Raw genomic sequence first — 20510 nt, 5'->3', positions numbered from 1 at the left:
CACAGTTGTTCAATCACTAGGGATAGCATCCACCCCATCCAACTGCTGTTACTTCAGAGTTAGGCCACCAGCTCCTGCTGGTCATCTAGACTGTGTGCAAAGAAAGACCTGACAGTCATGTCATCTGTAAAAATATCTCTCTTTTGCACACCAGGAACACTCAGAAGTCCCCAGGTGCATAGGGTCCACTAGTTACAGAGGATTTTTCTATGGTTTCCAATAGATACATACTTTTACAGAGGACATGACTCTCAGAGGTTCAGAGACTTGGCATGATCATGAACTTTTAACATGGAAAACAAAAACAGACTGCACTTTGCTGCTTCAAGTAAAAATACAGAAAATCCAAGACTTTGCTGGTATGAAAGAAGATAAAATATGAATAGTTAAAAACAACATCTAAGTGTTATTAAGAAAATAAAGAATTTTAAAAGGCAATGATCACAGGATAATTGACATGAGCTTGTTCATTTTCTGAAGTGTACTTATTACATGGCACTTCTCACTCACTAACATGAGACCAAGCTATCACACACTTAGAAATATATGTACAGGCTTCACACTTCAGTAATGAATTAAGATATCAAGTCATATTATGCTTAAGGAAAGCTGTTCTTGGAAGAATTTAATGATCCACATTTTCTTTGTCAGAATCTACCATCCCATAAAACAATTTACAACACAAGCAACATAGGAGTGTGAACACAATCTTGGCATACACAGAAACACTCAGTATCACCAACAATTACAGCCAACAAAAGCACAGAAAGAACTGTGAGAAAATGCTTTTCTCAAAGCATTTTACCTTTAATCAATCCTTCAATGTTTTGTCTCAGAGATAACAACCCTTCCCCATCTGGAACTTTGTGAGTGAGTTCCAGGTTTGTTCTGGCAACCTACATTAACTTTATGGGTTTTGTTTTGTTTACTTGTTTGAAGTTTAGTTTTGCAGAGGGTGGGATTGAGTTTACAAATTGTGTCAAGTTACAAATCTGTGTTACAGTCTAAATTTAAGGAAGAAGAAAAAAAGTCTTACCCTAGGCATGCCTGTATTCCACTAAGCACCAATACACAGCAGTAACTAGACACTACAGAGCATTTCTATCTGTAATCTCCAACTGATAAAATTTTCTTCAAATTTACTCTAGAACTTCCAAATGTCAGCCAGCAATTTGGAGAACTATAACAAAGCTAGTTATCCATTTATCATGGTTACTCCTTGAAACCATTAGCCACAGTAAATACAACACAAAAGCAATTCCATAAGTGTAATTTTTTTCCACCTGAAGTACAAATGATTATCTAAAAAATACAAATTAGATCTTACCGAATATTTACTGTTGCACACATCAGCACATCATTTAACATGAAAAGTCGCCGTTCTTTGGTTTTGATAATTTCTCCTTTGTCATTGTAGACTGTCTCAACCATATCATCAGTCCGTATGAGGTATCTGCTTCCGCTGCTGAGTAGCTGGATTTTGAAAACAATCAGCATTGTATATTATATACTGTACTTCCAACATCTGGCACACAAAAAACAAACACAATGGGTTATCACTTGCCATGCCACCACAAGTGACTGTAGGTGGATTTGCAAAGGGAATTAGGTGTCTTTATTTATCTGCTTTTTGATTTAGAGAAACAGTATCTTCTGCTGTCATCCATGTGGACTTAAAGGGCTTTGCATCTTAAATGTAGACTATGGTTGCTTTGGGAATCTTCCACACTGATACAGGTCACTTGGCAAAAAAAGTTATTCCTTCCACAATTTCTGTGATTTCCTTCCTTAGTTCCTTCTTTCATAGTCACGGAAGACCTGCACATGATTCCAGCTGCCCAAAGTGTGAGGAGGAAATGTGCTCAGCCTCCAATGTCAACGTGGGCTCACACAGCTGAGGAGAGCAGCTGGCAGGGTGTCACAGACTGTGGAAAAGGTTACAATTCCAAGAGATTCTTGGCATGTAAATTGCTCCTGACATTTGCCTCCAAGGGCTGAGGATCAATCACCATGTGAAAGTGTGAGCTTATCCCTTATATGTCAAACACTCCTCCACACTGTTCAACAGAATAAAATGGTCCATAATGCACTAATTTTCCAATCAACCACCTCCTTCACCACCTTTCACCCTGGCTGGCATTGTTCCAAAACTGTATGTAAATATACAGGCCCAGGGGGACCAACCCTGTCCTGGGGAGCATCAGGCCCAGCATTGCCACCCAGGCAAGGGAGGGGATTGTCCCACTCTGCTCTGCACTGACCTCATCTGAATATTGTGTGTAGTTCTGGGTGCCACAACGTAAGAAGGATACTAAGCTATACGAGTGTCCAAAGGAGAGCCTCAAGGATGGTGAAGAGCCTTGAGGGGAACATGTATGAGGAGTGACTGAGGTCACAGGTCTTCACCCAGAGGGTGGTCAGGCACTGAAACAGGCTCCCCAGGGCAGTGGTCAAAGCTGACATAATTTTGACGAGTCTGACTTGGTTCAAGAAGCATTTGGACAATATTTTCAGGCACTTGGTGTGACTCTTGGGGGTGATCATCTGCAGAGACAGGAGTTGGACTCTATGATCCATGTGGGTCCCTTCCAACTCAGCTGATTCTGTGATAATAGCACACAAGGCCTGCTGGACCCTGTGAGATTTGGAGTGACTACTCATGTAAATATCAGTGAATACCCATTGCGTAATACACAAAATCTTACAGTCAATATCAACTGACAAAAGGTAGCCTGGGCCACCTCTTCAAAAGCACATTCCATGTCTTGGAACTTTCTGCAGATGATTAATAGCTGCTTTGAGAGGTAGGATTATGACAACTAAAAAAGAAAGTAAAACATCCAAATCCATCTTCTAATGCACTTAGAATAGAAATACTGTTCAAGAATGACAATAAATTCAGTATTCCATTCCTGGTAAATAGCTTAAAACAAGCGTTTTCTAGACGACTATTGCTTTCCTAAAATATGTGCTTATGTATCACCAAAAACAAGTACTTTATCTCAGAAGTCCACAGGAAAATAACCTGTGACTTCACAAAAGCAGTAATTGAAGCATTTATGCCCCACTTCATGGGAAAGAAGGAATCATTTATGATACAAATAAAACAAGCATACATATATCCACAGTACAGATAGATACTAATAAATTCATATAAAAAAGATTGTTCCTTCCTTCTTACTGAATGTCTTCTAGAGTTCTTTTCAGACATTTCTGCTGTACAATGTAAATATATGAATGAAGTAGACTGAGATTTTCCTTAAAACAGGGAAGATGTGGTCCCATTCAATAGCACATCCTGAAATGCTTCACAGTTGGAAACACTGCTGTATAAGGACATGGTCCCTTTCTTCACATAGGAGTAATTCCTCATTTCTAGGATAAATTAAAAGTTTATTTTTTCAATGCAGAAAATGTGCATGAGATTTTACTATATATTATTATTTCCTACACTGCCACAGAACACCAACACTACTGAGGCTAGTTCAGTGTGTTGCCCATTCCAGCACACAGAGGTGAGCCTGTTCAGTCCCAGAGGTAGGTCACATCTCACATTTACCACAAGAATGACCCCACGTGGTAGAGCTCTACAGAAGAAACCAACTCTTTGGTCTCTATTATAGAGATTGCTGAAGGCACAGAAAATGACTCTTCCATTTCCATTATACCCTCCTTACCTTGTTCAGGTAACGTTCATTCATTGCTTTTGCTATTTGTTTTATTTCACAGCGCTGATCTGCATCCCTTTTCCTTTCATTTAACTTCTCTGCCAGTGTCTCCAGTTCTGTAAGAGCCATCTGTAGAGGTAATCTGTCAGGATGTCCTTTATTAGTGTTCTTCAACATATCCTGAGGGGTAATTATAAAACAAACAAACAAACAAAAAAATCAGATTTATTTCCAAAGTCAGGTTCCAAAGATTACAGCATGTACAGTTACAATTACATTCTTTACTTGAGTACTACTAAAGAATAAGACCAATACACACTTAATGAATATTCAGACAGCACTTTGCTTAACCTTCCAAATTATCTTAGTAATTATTTAAAATATACTCAGTGGGATTACATACATTCTTATATAAAGAACAGAATTACAGAGAAGGAACATAATAAACAATTTGGCAATCAGTATTACACCATAATATGTATGCATCTACAAAAATATTTTAAAAGAAACTTTTCAGATATTTGCTATCATAATAATATTGTATTATCATTATTACTGTTATTATTCCTCATTAGAACATGAACAGCATACTCCTCCTAAAGTAGGAGACATTAAGGTCACAACAGGTCCTCCAAGTCTTTCTCTTTTGTAGGCATACAGAAGGTACAGTTTGAATTTTACTTTGTTTCCATTCCCAGAGCACTTTAAAAATCCCTATAAAATTCACTCTGTTTTCCTGCCACAATATACTTCATTGCTCCTTCTACTTCAAAAACTCTCCCCATGGCTTGTGACCCACATGCTGCCCCCATGACTACCTCTGCTCCTTCACCCACAGTAACGACCAGACCTGCAGCCCAAAGCCTGCCCTCCTCTGTGGCACCTGCCAACACAGCTAACACACCGTGCTCACTGATGTACATGTGCTGTGGTCTGGAAGGAGCTACACACACAGTAAATTTGTCTGGAGCAGGTTGATACTGGGGAACTGTGCTTTTCCTGCAGCTTGACTGCCTGTTGAGATGAGACCCAGGGACTCCCTGTCAAATCCACAGCTCCACAGGAAGAGAAACAAGATGTTGCAGGTCAGAAGGAAGCTGCACCAACTCTAGCAGGTCCTGTGAGCCAAGTAGTCAGAGAGCATACTGTTGCTCTGCATCTCATTCTAAACTATCCAAGGCATGAATTTAATCTTCTTGATTTTTTCTTCAATAGAAAGTAATGCCACTAAGTACCTAGTCAGGTTTTGAAGTGTTACTAGCTAACAAACAGATACAATCAGGTAGCATATTTTAACTACATCTTAACTAGAAAACAATTTATTAACTATATTTTACTTAGCAAGTAATCTATAGTAAATCTAGTTTACTAAGGCTTTCCTGCAATGCCCTTACTGCCTGCTCCTGCAATTAGACTATGAGATCAGCATGTTTAATGCACTGAAATTTTCTATTTATTTCCCCATGATCTAGTGGTCACTTCCACTGGAGCATGATTCTCTAGCAGAAGACAGCTACCATGTAATCCCAAGGGTAAACTAGGCAAGAATGCAAGAGGAGCCTTCCTTTGTTAAACATTATTTACCTGCAATAGTAGAATGAACTGTGGAAAACGTTGGATAGGTTTCATCATTAAACCATACAGTGTAATGCGATCAGGGCTTGACTCCTGACAGTTCTGCAATGCAAGAAATACACATTTACTACCATGAGCATGTTCCCACCAGTCACAGAACAAAAGGAAACCATTTCCTAAAACTTCATCTCTACTGCTTGCATTCATTATAATAGGAAGACTGTAAAGATTCCATTTAGTATCAAGATTTAATTTAAAAATATTAAAACTTTTAGAAAAACCAATCACCATTAAAATGATGGCCTGCCACTGAACTGAACTATCCTCCTCAAATAAATACAGCTGCGCTAAAGTCACACCAGCAATGCAGCATCTATAAATCTAAAAACCAACCTATGGTTTCTTAAGAGGAAATCTAAGAAAAACATCATAATCTCGATGCTATGCAGAGATTTTGAACTTCTTTATTAGAAAAAATGAAGGAAAAAATATTGATTTATATTTAGAAAGGAAACTTTTAGAATCCATTACTTCAGTTACCAGCAATGGCAGATAAAACCAGACAAATTTCTTTCTGCAAAAAGCCAGAAACAGCCAGAATTAGGAAGGTTAGAGGAAATACTCAATACTACAAACAGAGCAAATCTAAACAGTATTAAACACCACTAAACTGGTGTTGTGCTTAAATTGCTATTTATTACTACAACTATCAGCTTCACAATAATTTATTTCCATAGTTATCTAAATAAACAACTATTTTTTTCCAAACAGCAGCAGTGATCTTCACTGCTTGTGGAGGAAAAAATAAAAAAGGAAAAGTAAAGTGTCATCTGTCATCAGAGTTTGGCGGTGTTTCTGCAAGCAGAACCAGTGTGGCCCTGACAAGCAGGGATGAGAGGTGTGGATTATGTCTCTATTGCGAAAACATGCTTTTAACAATAGAACATGTTTAACATGTGACCACACGCTCTCTAGAGTCTGTTTTTCATGGTGTTAAAGGCTTCCAGAGTATCATCCTGAACAGAGTTGTCCACACTCCAAAGAGTTGTTAGTTAATTTAAGATCTGAAGAGAAACCCCTGCCACTCCTCACTAGAAGAGCTGTATTAGGCACACAGTTTTACTGTTTTGTGGACCACTGAAACTGACCTGACAGGGTGACCAGCTCTAAGAGGCACAACTCAATCCAGGATGCTTGGGGAATGAGACAAGCTGACTTTCCAGACTCTCAGCAATGTCACAGACAGCCAAAACACCTTGCAATGGATTCTGTGTACCCTCTGTAATGTCAGGCCTAGGGATTCGCAGAACTTCTACTGTGTGTGCCAGGCTCTCCATACACATAATGACAAGCATCATATGCAACAGGGCAGTATGCATTCTGCAAAAATATCACCAATTTCAACCCCAAGGCAGAAACACAATCTTCAGAATCCAGGGAAATGGTCATGGAATAGAAATCCAGTTGCACTGCTTCTCACAACACAATAAAAAAAATTAGAACTAAAAAATCCATTTCAAATTAAAAAGTGGCTTCATACAATGAACTACTATTTGAAGCTCACCTGATATGAAAGAATCCTAATGTTTAGCCAAATAAAGTAATGCAAACACCAGTAAACTGATTTCAATAACAATAAAACTACTGTCCACTTCAAAATACATCCCAGATCTAACAGCACATTACTATGCCAAAAATACAATACTAGAAGGGCTTCCTTTGGGGTCTTTTTGTGCCAAACCCGTAAAACAGATCTTAAGTCCACAAAAACAGTGAGACAATATACAGCATCAGCAGTCAAATTTCCTCCCAAATTATAACTCATACTTTCTTATTTATCACATACGCACAACTATATAAAGATTGAATGAACTAACCTTTAAGAAGTCTAAAAAGGCAGGTTTGGTGGCACAAGATTTCTTGAGAATCCCAACTGCTGTGCTGAAGTTGTTTACATATTCACTGTATGCATCCAATACCATAGATTTAGAAAACTGAAAAGAAAAAAAGGCAAATCCTAACTATAAATACAAAAGACCTCTGCCAGCACAGCTATATAGACCTCTGTCTGTTAGGGACTTGCACAGAACTAAGGGCTTTGCTTGGCCTAGTGCTGGATATACAGAAATACTGGTAATACCTTCAATAGGCTTTCTGCAGAAGACAGGCTGGAAACAGAATGATATAATAGCTGTGAATTATAAGAAATGTATTTACAGAAACTGCTTCATCTTGGCTAGAACACTGGGGCAGAACCTGAGGACTATGGGCTATCAAAGGGCATCCACTGAGATTCAAAGTGACAGCTGAGATCCCCTGATAATCTCACTACCTGTCTTCCAGATTAAGAGAACTTCAAAGTCCCAGGGCCTTCACACCCTGACTTCAGCTATTAAGGACTTATCAAAAAAGTAGACAGATTGAGTGGCCTGGAAAGAGTCATGGGAATGGTAAGATCACCACCCATTGCACTCTTGGTAATTTTATCCCTCTCTTTCACAGAGCTGTTCTCATTAAGACTACCTGACTTGCTTCAGTCACAATGAGGCAGCTTTGCTTTATACAACCAATCTTTACTAACTATTTCATTTTGGGTGAACTGTCATCAGATCCCAACTCTCCTACAGCAAGCATGGAAAGGTGGTGATTGCCAGCAACTGGGTGACAATAAAACAAAGCATTCAAGCCAGGAGGAAGGCAGCCTCTTCAAGCCACACTTTCATGGTAACAACATCTTTCTATCAACCAAGGCCACTTCTTGTTTTCTTTAATTTAAAGCAGTAACTAATTCTGTCCTTTACTGAATGGACTTCCATTAATGATGGAATACAATTTTACAAATACTCCTTATCAGTGCCCCATGTCAGTTCAAACTCAGGAAATTAGGACATGACCTACTGTGGTTTCTTTCTACTTGCACACTACTAGGTATAACTACCTATTTTTTACGAGATGCTGTGCCTCATTCTCACCTTCATTTCAGTGGGTTTGTGAATCTTTAATTTCCCATAAAAATAGACTGTTTACTTAAATGTCTGAAAGATTAATCAAAGCCTGAAAACTTTTCTCACAATCCTTTCACATCTGCCAACCGAGCTGAAGACATGTGTTGGTGTCAGTTTCCTTATCCAGATAGTACATGCATACTTCTGACAGTTGCCACAGGCATTGGAGAATATGGGAATAAAGCAGCTAAGTTAGAAAGATATGGAGATGGAAAAACAAGACTAAAATAAAAGCAGATTATCTGTTCTGACACATTTGCTTACTGAAGCAACAAAGACATCACCGATCATTTCAACAGAGTCCCACTCAGATACACGACTCGCCAGTGCAATCTGAAACATTGAATGGCACTGAAGAATCTCCTTAATTCGATAAAAAACCATTTTAAGTTTTCTTTCACTCAGTAATTTTGGTTCCATATCTGAAAGGGGCTTCTCATATTGCTGTGGGAGAAAAGAAAGTAAATTGATTTAATCAAAAAAATGGCCTTCTATAAGCAGAAAAACTTATGCGACAGTACACACATACATTTGGCAGAAAGCATCTGTAGCAACATCTGTCTTAGTCATATGACAGATTCTTTAATGATCTTTAATGATTCTTTTTCAAATATTCAGAATTTAAAAATGCAAAAAAAATTAAGGTACCTCCAGGATTCTTTTGAGAGCATCCACGTAATTCTTCTCACTATCAACTACAGAGCCCAAAATATACCTTCTCACAACCTGTTGAAACAAGAGTTTTGTCCAAAGCTCTAATCAGGTAACACATTATTATAGTAGGAAATTATGATGATAAAACTCTTAACATTAACAAACAAAAGAAATACAAAGCAATTTCAATACTGAAATGGCAATAAAATAATACTGTACCTCTTCAAAAGTAATTAAATTTACTATTACTCTAAAACTACTTATTTTAAAGAACACAACAATTATTGTATTGATATCTGTAATTTTTTTCTCACTGTTGTAATTCCAAGCTTTACTGTTGAAACTTGTGTTTTGACTTCAGCATTTGAATGCTCTCAGGCACCTGGTGCAATTTTTAGTGCTCTCCTGTGCAGGGCCAGGAATTGGACTTCAATGATCATAGTGATCTTCCAAATGAGGATATCCTATAATACTATGCACCTTAAATGTATATATGTAGGCATTAATGGAAACAATCATTGGTATAAGATGATGTTGACTACTTCAGTGATTTGCTACAACAAAATAGGTAACAAGTTTTCAAAAATTAGCCCTAAACTTTTTTTTTAATAGGTTTTATAAATTTATCAGGAGAAACATGAAGGGCAAACAAGTAAAAGATTATTTGCCTTTTAAAGTTAAGGCCATTTAAACTGTATCATTGAGAAAGTATCCAAGTCAGCATTCTCTTTTGGGCATTACTATGCCTAAGTGAAAACTCCCATGTTACCTATATTTATACTTATGTGCATTGACAGAGTTGTAAGAGCTTCAGGAAAAGCCACCATATTTCATGTTAAACTACAGACTATTTATAACACCTTCTCCACCTTCTGCTTCTGTAATTCAGCTGAAATGCACTTTGCATGTACATGCAGGTAGCAGGACAGGAAGGACTGGAGAACCAATCTGGTTTAGAATTTAAGCTTCTTGCCATCAATTAGATTTCTTGTTGGTTATAAGGATTCGTTTTCATCCATTTCCTAATCCAGTTCACCCCAGTTTTCAAAAGGGAGACTATGAGGGAGAAGGTAGCACAGGGGTAGGATCAAACCACTTCTCATAAATACAAGAGAAGGAAAAACAGCTCATTTTACTACTTTAAGCTAGCCTAAATGACCATGAAACTCAAATCTCAGGCTTGCTTGTTTCTGCTCCAGAACCCACAGCCTCCTGCCTCCTTCACCATCACTGACTTTAAATTTCCCACACTTATATTTTGCATTATTAAATGCAGGTTATATGAGAATTTTCTTTCAGGTACTGCCATTTCAAAAAGGAGGACCCCAAAATTATCTGAGGCTTTGCTTAAGATACATACTGTAAAATCAGTTGTGTCTAATCTGTGTTTAGAATGGATTTAAGTGTCTTATACAGTATAGTGCATCAGTGGCTCTGGTAATCCTACTTTTAGTCACAGTTCATTCTTCTGAAAGAATAAACATCTGTAGAAATATAAAATTCAGGCCCTACAATACACAGAAAGAATATTTAGGTTATTGCAGTAGATATGAGCCCAGCCCCAGTTCTTGAAGGCACCAGGATTTAAACAGAAGCCATCATGCCACCTGCTGTTGGAAGCCAGCATGTCCACAGAGCAGCTCTGCTGGGACAGGGCAGCTGGGCTGGAAGGGGCACCCAGGGCTGTGACCCCTTCCCACAGCCAGGCTATGCTGGCCCTCCCTGGACTGCTCCAGTGTTTCTGTGCACCCCAGCCCACCAGAGCCCTGCTGACCAGGAGCCAACCTCCCCCCCACACAGCAGCTGCACTTCTACAGTTTGGCACCACCTCCAGATGTGCACTGCAGCTGGCATCCAGATTACTCATACAGGCTTTACATGCCAGAGGCCTGTGCCTGCTCCTGAGGGACAGCATTAAAGCTGTCCACGTGCTGCACTTTGTACTATGGACTCACTGAGTGTGCCATCCTCACCTGTTTTCCACCCACCTTTTAGTCTACCCATACAGACTGTATCTCATCTACAGGAGTGCAGGAATACTTCAAGGGACAGCTGAAAGCCCTGCTAAGGCAGAGTTAAGTGACCAACTTTGCTCCCCTCTGCCTATAAAGTCACCACAATCACTTCTCCCCTCAGTCACTTCAAAGGGGCTCAAGCTGGTCATGCACAAATGGACTCTTGTTCATCTATGCTGATTTTTCCCCACTCAGCCTCCTGTCCTACTGAACACAGACACAGCTCCCAAGAGCATGTGCTCCATCACTTTAGTTAGGATTGAGGTGAGGCCAGACTCAACTCTCCTTGTGTAAAAGAGTGTGACAGTTTTTCCCAGTCTTCTGATCACTCTGATCTTAGATGACAGAAAGGCCTTACCACAGCATCCTTCTATCCATCCCAGCTGGTCCCACAGATAGCTGTATGTCCAAACGGCCTCAGCTGCCACAGCTGCAAACTAGGCTTCACCCCAGGAGACCAGCTCTGGGCTCATGGGCTGAGTCCTGAGGACATCTTTATCACTAGGTCTGTGCCCCACCAAGCAGCATATCATGTTTTTCTCAGCTTCCTTTTGTTGCCAATGTACGTATCAGAAACTCTTCACTGTTGCCCTTCACACCTCACTACCTCCAACTGAGCTTTGGCTTTCCTAACTCCATTCCTGCCCACTTGGATAGCTCCGCCTGGGCAGATGAGCAATATTTGTGATGACATATACAACTATTACCAGTTTGTTCCAAACTACAAGCACTCTGGGGTTTTTTGCAAAAGAGGGTAAATTTAATTGTGCAAAACTACCCCAGTGAAACTCAAATTCCTATTTGGAAAGAAGGAAAGAGCATTCAGACTGATGCTGAAATCTCACATTATACTAAAATCTTACGGTAATGGAACACAGTTTGTTAGTTGCTTTGTTACAAGCACTTCACTGTGTTAAACAAAAGAGAAAAGTAAACCTCACCCAAATAAAAGGTTAAACAAAGAAAGAAATCCCAAAAATATATAGCCCTCTCCTTAACTGTCCTCTAGTTTGGATTTTAGGTTTGGATTTTTTTGCCTATTTTCTTAAAGTATTGACCAACTAACTCATGACTTGATACCACAAGAAGCTAAAAAACTCTCATACAGTTATTAGTTGTCATAACAATACAGTAACATGAACCCAAGGATTTTATTTTCAGCCATAATTTATTAATCAATGCTGATTTCACTACTTTTTGAAGTGATTTCCACAGTGACTATACAGATTGAGGTGGAGAACAGCAAAATGAATTCTTCAGTATACTTGACTTTACTGGGGATGGTTTTTTTAACCAAGAAAAATGTTTGGATTCTAAGAGCATAGAGGATATTCTCTATATTTACAATGGAAATCCCAGAGCACCTGGAACAATGTTTTCTGGTTCAATAAAAATGCTTTAACTCTATTCTTTTTCTTCACTCCAAACCATCACATTTAATTTAAGTTTTCAGGTAGTGAAACAATATAGTTCTTATAGATGATGCAAACCAGCATTTTGCACCTCTGGGTGTACTCAGGACTGATGCAACTATATGCACACACATCAATTTTCAAAAAGCTACTTATTCAGTTCTGAATCTGATGTCCACTTGAGTACAATGCCAATATATTTGAAGACCAAAGGCACGTAAGAGTCATTGGTGTAGAGCAGAAGGGGAGAAAAAAGAGGCAGAAGATTATTTCCCAAAGCTTACTACCTGCTGCTGTGATAATCCTTCAGGCATAGGAGTCATAATTGCTTCTGTATGCATACAGTCCACATCAATAAATAAATTTAACTCTTCTTCTTCCAGACAAGATGACTTATGATCTGCAAATAAATAACCAAAATGACAGCTTCTACATGTGGATTGAAAGAAGAAAAAAAGCAAACTAAAACCAAAAAAGCAAAGACCTTATCATCTGAGCATAGAAATTATAAATTTACACTTACCAAACAAACAAAAGGAATTTCCCAGCACTTCTGTATCATCCATGAAATCACATAAGTCACCAACAGGCACTCTTATAACAGAACACCTTTCAAAGGCATCCTAATGTCCCACAGCTGGAGACAGCCTAAGCATCTTTTGCTTGACCTTTACTCCCTCCTCTCAGCCAGGAGAATGGGGCTGTCCAGAGGGCAGGACATGACAACTTGGGTTAAAGAAGTGCAGTTCCAGGGACAGCAGTTTTAAAATAAATGACCCCTGGGAAGAAACTGAAAAGCCCCATATTATGATCCAGCTAGAAAAATTCCATACACCCTTCTACAGCTGAACTAAAATAGCAAATTAACCAAAATGCTTGTTTTCATCAGAAGGGAGTGAGGGATTCTGCATTGCTCCGTGGATAAAAATTTTACTGAAAAAGCACTACCGAAGTACACTGATAGGTGGCAGTACACAGCCAGCCAAACAAGCAGATACAAGGAAAGGAGACATAAAGATCAGTATGTGAAACTGCCTTAGAACAAAAATAAGGGAAGCAGATCTGCTGGCTGGGAGAAACTTGTGAGTTTGTTAACAAAATTTTCACTAGCTCCCTGCTGATTTGGAAAGTGGTTATGGGATTCAGCCATCCACAGATACACTGTGTCTGCAACCTCCTCTCTAGAAATATAAGAAGGAATGCCAGGTCCACTGTAACACTGCCCTGCAGATCATTTTCATCTGTTCAACTGAAAGAAGTTGAGGATATACTTTTTGATCACCTCATTTTTTTGTACCTTTCTATATTCAGTCTGTGAATTAAATTGAGAAGCAGTCATAGGTCATGACAGAGATGTAAGACGAGTCCTGGCCTGTACAGATAGGATGAAATTTTATGTTACCTCTCTCAATAAAAATATTTTATTCTAGCCTTGTGGTTTTCACTTCCTAAAACTGTAGTTTTATAAGCTCTGAAGCTGCTACTATTTAATTATTTGGGCAGAAATTTGAGCAGAAAGATATACTATCCCTCAGACTTATCTGAAAAATAAACTAGTTTAATTTACTACCACCTGTCTCTTCAAAAAAACTACCTGTGGACAGCTGCTGCCAAGACTCGTGACAAAGGACTGTCGCTCTCAGCTACAGAAAGAACACAAATACTTCTGTGGATTTTTTATTTTACTTCACTTTCTGATTTCCCAAATTCAGCTTTTATCAAAAATCATCAAACTAATTTAGCAGTACAGTCTTTTCACCTACTTTCACTCTTAAGCATGGAAAGCATTACTCCTTACCTGTGATGAACTTTATAAAATACTCACTTCTTCTCCACTGAAAACCATGCCTTAACAGCACGTCCTCCTGACATTCAAGAGTTAGTTGATGGAAAGATCTGAACAGACTTAGTAACTGTGCTGGTTTTGGCTGGGGTATAATTAATTTTCTTCACAGTGGCTAGTGTGGAACTATATTTTGGATTTGTGCTGAACACAAGGTTAATAATATAAAGGTGTTTTTGTCATTGCTGAAAAGGGTTTACACAAAGTCAAGGCCTTTTCTGCTTTTCACACTGTCAGGCTGGTGAGGGTGCTGGAGGTGCATGGGAGGCTGGGAGGAGACACAGCCAGGACAGGTCACCCAAACTGACTAAAAGGATATTCCAGACCATATGACATCCTGCTCAGTAGATAAAGTGGGAGGAAGGAGGAGTAAGGGGAGGGAACGTTTGGAGTGATGACGTTTGTGTCCCAAGTAACCACTGCATGGAATCCTGCTCTCCAGGAGATGGATAAGCACCTTCACTGCCCTTGGGAATCAGTGAACGAGTTCCTTGTCTTTCTTTGCTTACGTGTGGCTTTTATGTTCACTACTAAACTATCTTTAGCTCAACACACAAGTTCTCGCTCTTACCCTTCTAATTCTCTCCCCAGTCCTGGTGGTAGGGGAGTGACCAAGTGGCTGTGAGGGGCTGGGCTGCTGGCTGGGGTTACACCATGACAGTAACTTTGCATCACTTCCATACTCCCATCTACCAGTACCTCGATCACACTGCTTGATGGGATTTTTTGTAATTGTTTTGAAGCTGACCCTTCTCTGTGGACCTCAGGTTTCTCAGCTCACTCAGGTTCTTGCCCTAAACAGAAAAAACTGCTCAAGATGCATTGACCATGCTGTCATCTGAACTATTACACCATGTTTTTTATATACATCTCATTCGTTGCATCTAGCTCTCAGCTCCCGCTACAAAAATCTGCTAGGCCATTCATCTTCTTTCTCAGAAACTGCTAGAGAATGTAACAAAGAGAAACACTGTAAATAGCACATACCTTGAGAAATGAAAGATTTTGTCCGAATGAAGGAACGACCCTTCTTCACAGCTGCTTTTGTCTTTTCAAGTCCATCTTTAGTACCTTCTCTAGCAGCTCTCATAAGCTTTTGCATCTGTAGCATAAAAAATATAGTCTACATGTACAGTGAATAATAGGCAAACATTTGAGCCTGCACACTTTTAGGCTATCAATATCATCCAAAGTCAAACAAATATATAGTAAGTAGAGAGAACCATGAAAGCTCAGAGCCAAGCTCCTGAATTTCAAAACAAAATTAAAACTGGAGACAAGGACTTACTTCACGGCAATATTGTATGCAAATCTAAAAGAACATTTCTGCTCTTTCTTAAGAACCCTTCTGCATTCAAACACAAACTTTAAATAGTCTCAAATGTCATTTTATGGAACAAATACCTACTACTCACAGGTCATTAACAGCCAGAGGTCCTGTCCATCTTTCAGTGTCCCAATAACTCTTCCAAAGTACTTCTGACCTAAAGATAATCCCCTAGACTCATTTATATATTAACTATATTCTTAAACGAACACTGTTACGAAGGGAAAAGTTACAACTAATAACTTAATTCACTGAAGAAATACATTGATTTAATTATGAATTCCATAATTTTACAGTATACTACTACAGCCAAATGAAATTTTAGGAAATAACAACAACAACAAAAAAACACCAAAGAAGTTTTGCTTTGCTGGAAAATACTTATTAAAATACCCTGCTTTGTACTTCTTCTTTCCCAAAATGTCACCACAACAAAAATCCCCACTACTGTCAGAACACAAACAAAGCTGTCTTGCTGCAATCAGGCAATTTCTGGGTTTGAGACTGAAGCTTCTAGCAAAAACCCAGTCTTTTCATACTTGCTCCATTCAGATTGCAGAGCAGGGAGATTCCCAATTTCATCCTGTGTGGTTGCAGAGCTAGGGCTGGGCTAGGCTAGCCCTATGGGGCCAAGGTCTCAGGGAGGCACTAGGGTTGTACACCTGGTTCACACTCTGGGATAAGGGCAGCAGTCAGCAGGGAAAGACAATGCCATATCTCATTTTCTGAGACTCTTAACATTAAAAGCAAGCATGAGAAAAGGCTCTTGACCAAGTACTTTTAAGAGTATAGCAATATTAGAGTCTTTGATTTAAAACCGTACAATAAAAATTCAGCATACTCAGAATTCATTTCAAACAAATTATTGTCTACTTTTTCAAGCTATTAATAAAAGACAACATTGTGTTGGAAAAGCAATTATTTAAATGTAGCTAGTTACAAAAATCAACTACACTACCTTCAGCTCATGTTTTTGCTTTAGTTGCTGAATCTCTACTGCTCCCACAGTGTTTGACATCAAATCTTTCATCTTTTTTTCATAATGCTCCTTTAAACGCGTTAGGTCATGAGAAAGCTAGTGTATAAAAAGACACAATCTTTTCATAAAGCTGTAGTGAAAACTTCATGCTAAAGCACTCACATAAATCATGCAGATTGCTCCAGCTATCTACTGAGACAAAGACAACTAACAGAAAGCTATCAATGAGGGAAAACTACCACTGAGGGAAAACTACCACTGAGGGAAGCTCCAGTCTGATGAAGGGACCATTGCTCCTGGGCACTGCTGAACTCTGCCAGGAGCTTTTCTGTAAAGACAGGGGCAAAGCCACTTCAACTAAGATAACTATATTGTTATATATATTAATTATATTGTGCCTAGAGCTTAAAAACCACATGGAAACAATACATCAGCTTTAACCTTAAGTATTATTCACTGGACATAAAGCCTAGTCCGTATTTCAGACTATCCTTCAAAACAGTGAATCAGAAGAAAACTCAAGAGACTGAAGAACCTGTGGAGACTGCTGGCACCTGAGAACATGGAAATTGACAGGGCAGTGAGTCAGGTAAGGACACACTAACAGGATTCATGTTCTGGTGGTTTCCACAGGCATCATAACCTCATTGTATGAACTTTGGTGTAACCATCTCGTAGATGAATATATTCATTTGCAAGGCAAGGAAACTATCACAGAGAAAGGAATGCTCTGGAATACTAATTACCATTTGTTAAACATTTTGACAAAGGTAGATAAAAGAGGTTAAAATGCAACCAAGAAAGAAAAAAAAAAGAGGAAAATATTTGGTGCGCCCTATAATAGAAGTCCAGTGCAAAACCCCTCAGCTTGATATCAATAGAATTATTTGGCAAGAGATCAAAGCCTCAGGAAAGAGAAGGCCTACTGAGTTGAAAACAAAGCAATGGGCCCAGCATGTAGCTCCACTAGGATGGGTCAGGATGCAATTACCTCTAAAATGATGATTCTGGCATTACAACAATATAATGAAAACAGCATCTGGTTCACAGACAAAAATTATTTAACAGCACAAAAACCTTCCCTTCTTAAAATAAATCAGTAAATAAATAGAATAATAAGAATCATAATGAAAAGGTGGCTTTGAGGAAAGTCATACTAGCACTTAAAACTAAAAATCCCACTTCCAACCATGCCATACTTTTCAACTAACACTAAAATTATAAATAGGGCAAGTCCCTCACAGGCTCTGAAAGGCTACAGAAGGTGATGTGCTGGGAATAAACTGTAATATCCATCACAAGACCCGAGGAAAAGCGAGGGCTAGGAGAGGAATGAATACAGAGAAAATGTACATATAGAAGAGTAGTGTCTGCCTGTGTTAAAGTGCCAGTGCAAAGAGGGCTGGGGTTGGTTTTTTGGGTTGTTTTTTTGTTGTTTTCTTGGTTGTTTGTTGTGGGTTATTATCAGCAGTCCTAAAGTTTCTTTCCTCACTCTGACAAACACTTCCCTGATTTCTCCATCTCCCAGCAATCTGTCCAGGTGCATGAGCCTCTCTGACTTTTCCATTCAACAGCTTAAGAGTTCCTCACCTACTCACACCTATCCTCACAAGGCAATCCCCAAAACCTTTTGTCACAGGCCTGAAAAAGCCATCTGCCGGGCAGTACCCAAGGGCACACCCCTCTTCTCTCATCACTCCTGAGTCTCTTGCTCAGACACCATGTGCCCTATCCTGGTATGATCATATTCAACCACTGCCAACAGTTTCCCATGACAGATCAAAGTATACTTTTAAGAGTTCCAAAAAATGGCTTTAAACCTTGCTTTGTTCATATATGTAAATAGATTCTTATGATTATGGCCAAAGCTGAAGCTAGGGATAACAAGACAAGATTAAAAAAATCAAAATAATAAACCACCAGCCATGTTAAGGCTTACACACTCACATGCAAAGTAATTTCTTAATCTCTTCCAAGGTATTTAAAACAAAAAAATAATCAAACTCCATTTCTTCAGTCTTGTTAAAAAAAGCTCGCAAACAAACAGCTGTAACACCTTAAGATTGTTCTAGTCAGAACAAAACCAAGACAAAAAACAGAGGATGAGCACTCAGCTTACAAAGTGCAGATTTGGGTGGGCTCAAGTCTTGCAGCTAATGGCTCACCCCCTGATTTCCAAGGGACTGGCAGCAAGGATGGAGGTGAAAGGAAAGCAGATAACATGTACTGGAGAGAAACACAGACAGCAAGGCTTTTATTCTCATCAAGTTAAGAAACCTGCAAAATGAAAATAAGGGTCACATGAAATAACACCCTGTCTGCAACCTTGCACATCACAGCCACGGGGTGTTGAGGCAGCTCACAACACACAGCTGCCATGTGGCTCCTGGGGGCCTGTCCCTAGTCAGCACACACTGGGGAGCCTCTCACAGTCTACACAAGGGCAAAAGAAGAGGAGCCAAGGTGACAGGAAGGCAACAGCCCAGGACCTCCCTCCCTGTGCAATGGGACAGATGCAGTGAGGACAGGCACCTGTGTCACCTGTGTCTTCCTGCGTCCCACAGAACAGATGGAGCCAAAGGTAATAGACCCGAGAAGTGTGACAGATAGATCATTTTAATCATGACACTTCTCTCCTAACAGGGAGACTACTCTTGGATTACAAAAATCTTTTACTTTCAGAAGTTTTTAAGCTAAATCACTTTCAAACAAGCAAACTGATGTAGATCTAAGACAGAAAGCTAGGGAACAGTGGCAAAGAGTTTTGTGCCTTTTGAGCACCTAAAGGTCCCAAAACTTCAATTCTTTTCAGGCTTGTCTCCGTTTATTCTTCACATTATTTTACACACCTATTTACCTCTTACACTAATCCAGCAACTGCAAAAGAAGAGAAGGTGAGGAACTTCCCATAAGCAAAACTAATCTCATTTTTAATTTCATTTTTATCCAATTTGAGTTTCTTCTTTTTTGTAAGAAGCTTCTGTTTAATATTTTCATCTCTTCTTTTCCCTGTTACATTTTGTTATGTACTGTCACTTCCACACTGATTCTTATCTCCCTTAAAAAGATGCTCTTGGCATTTGAAACTGAATTGAGGAAAAAAAAGAAATACAGGTGAGAAAAGCAAGTGTTGAAAACCAGGGTAACCTTGATGACTGAGCAGCACTGCAGGATACATACATGTCTCTTGTGGTTGCCTCGCAAAAAGGAGCTGGGAATTCCATTTTTACACTCAGAATCACTCTGTTCTTCATAGCTTTCAAACTCACTTGAACTCCACCCATATTCCAGTGAGCTGTTTCCACCATCATCACCATTTTCAACATCGTCATAAATCATTTCCTCTGCAAGAATTAAACCAAAATAAAAAAAACTAGACTGAAACGTATGTTTGTTCAAACACCAAAAAATTTGTTCAGGATATGCTATAAGGAATTGTACAGACTTTTGTATGCGCATTAAAAATTCTGAATTAAATCCAATATTCAAATAACCAAAGTGGATTGTCTTTGTTGAAACAGAGTACTAAAAAAGGAAGTGTTATCGTACACACCGTGATCCTTTTTAGAAACATGTGCTACTCAAATGACACTGTTGTGTCCAAATCCCACAAAATGATCTAAAACTTCAAAGGAAGCTTACACCGCAGCTGTGAATGTACATCTGCACTGAGAAGCATCATCCTTCCATTTGAAAGCTTGCTATTTGACCCTAGGGACATTAGTTCAAATTATAAATGCTAAAAGAATTGCAAGAATCAAATGAAAATGTCACTACTTCCAGCAAAACAGATCAGACCAAAGTAGCAAGAAGTGTGTTACACAATGGTGTTTTACGACTCATCACCACCAGCCACTGGAAGTCTCCCACAACTGGCAGCTACCTTGCTCATAATTTACTCTAAAAACTAAAAGTATTAACCTTTTCAAGACATAACCTTTTCAAATCTATATTGCAGAGGCTGACCAAAGTACCTCCTGTTAAAGACACAGGTCTTTCTATTGGCACAGATGTCAAGAACAGAAAAGTTAC

General features: G+C 39.1%; 1 protein-coding gene across 1 annotated transcript in view; it reads right to left on the bottom strand.

The window, feature by feature from the left end:
• ARHGEF10 (Rho guanine nucleotide exchange factor 10) overlaps positions 1 to 20510 on the bottom strand; it is a 79619-nt gene that overhangs the window by 50431 nt on the left and 8678 nt on the right. The window contains exons 7-16 of the mRNA XM_062488532.1: positions 19659 to 19822; positions 16458 to 16574; positions 15160 to 15274; positions 12617 to 12729; positions 8897 to 8974; positions 8513 to 8692; positions 7121 to 7237; positions 5253 to 5345; positions 3678 to 3848; positions 1328 to 1473 (exon numbers count right to left, since the gene is read on the bottom strand). Coding sequence (XP_062344516.1) covers positions 1328 to 1473; positions 3678 to 3848; positions 5253 to 5345; positions 7121 to 7237; positions 8513 to 8692; positions 8897 to 8974; positions 12617 to 12729; positions 15160 to 15274; positions 16458 to 16574; positions 19659 to 19822 — 1294 coding nt within the window. The remainder of the gene's footprint in view (positions 1 to 1327; positions 1474 to 3677; positions 3849 to 5252; positions 5346 to 7120; positions 7238 to 8512; positions 8693 to 8896; positions 8975 to 12616; positions 12730 to 15159; positions 15275 to 16457; positions 16575 to 19658; positions 19823 to 20510) is intronic.

The sequence above is a fragment of the Cinclus cinclus genome, chromosome 3 (genome assembly GCF_963662255.1).
Source record: "Cinclus cinclus chromosome 3, bCinCin1.1, whole genome shotgun sequence".
Classification (NCBI taxonomy): Eukaryota; Metazoa; Chordata; class Aves; order Passeriformes; family Cinclidae; genus Cinclus; species Cinclus cinclus.
The sequence above is the reverse complement of the archived record's forward strand: the minus strand, read 5'-3'. Positions and strand labels throughout refer to the sequence as shown.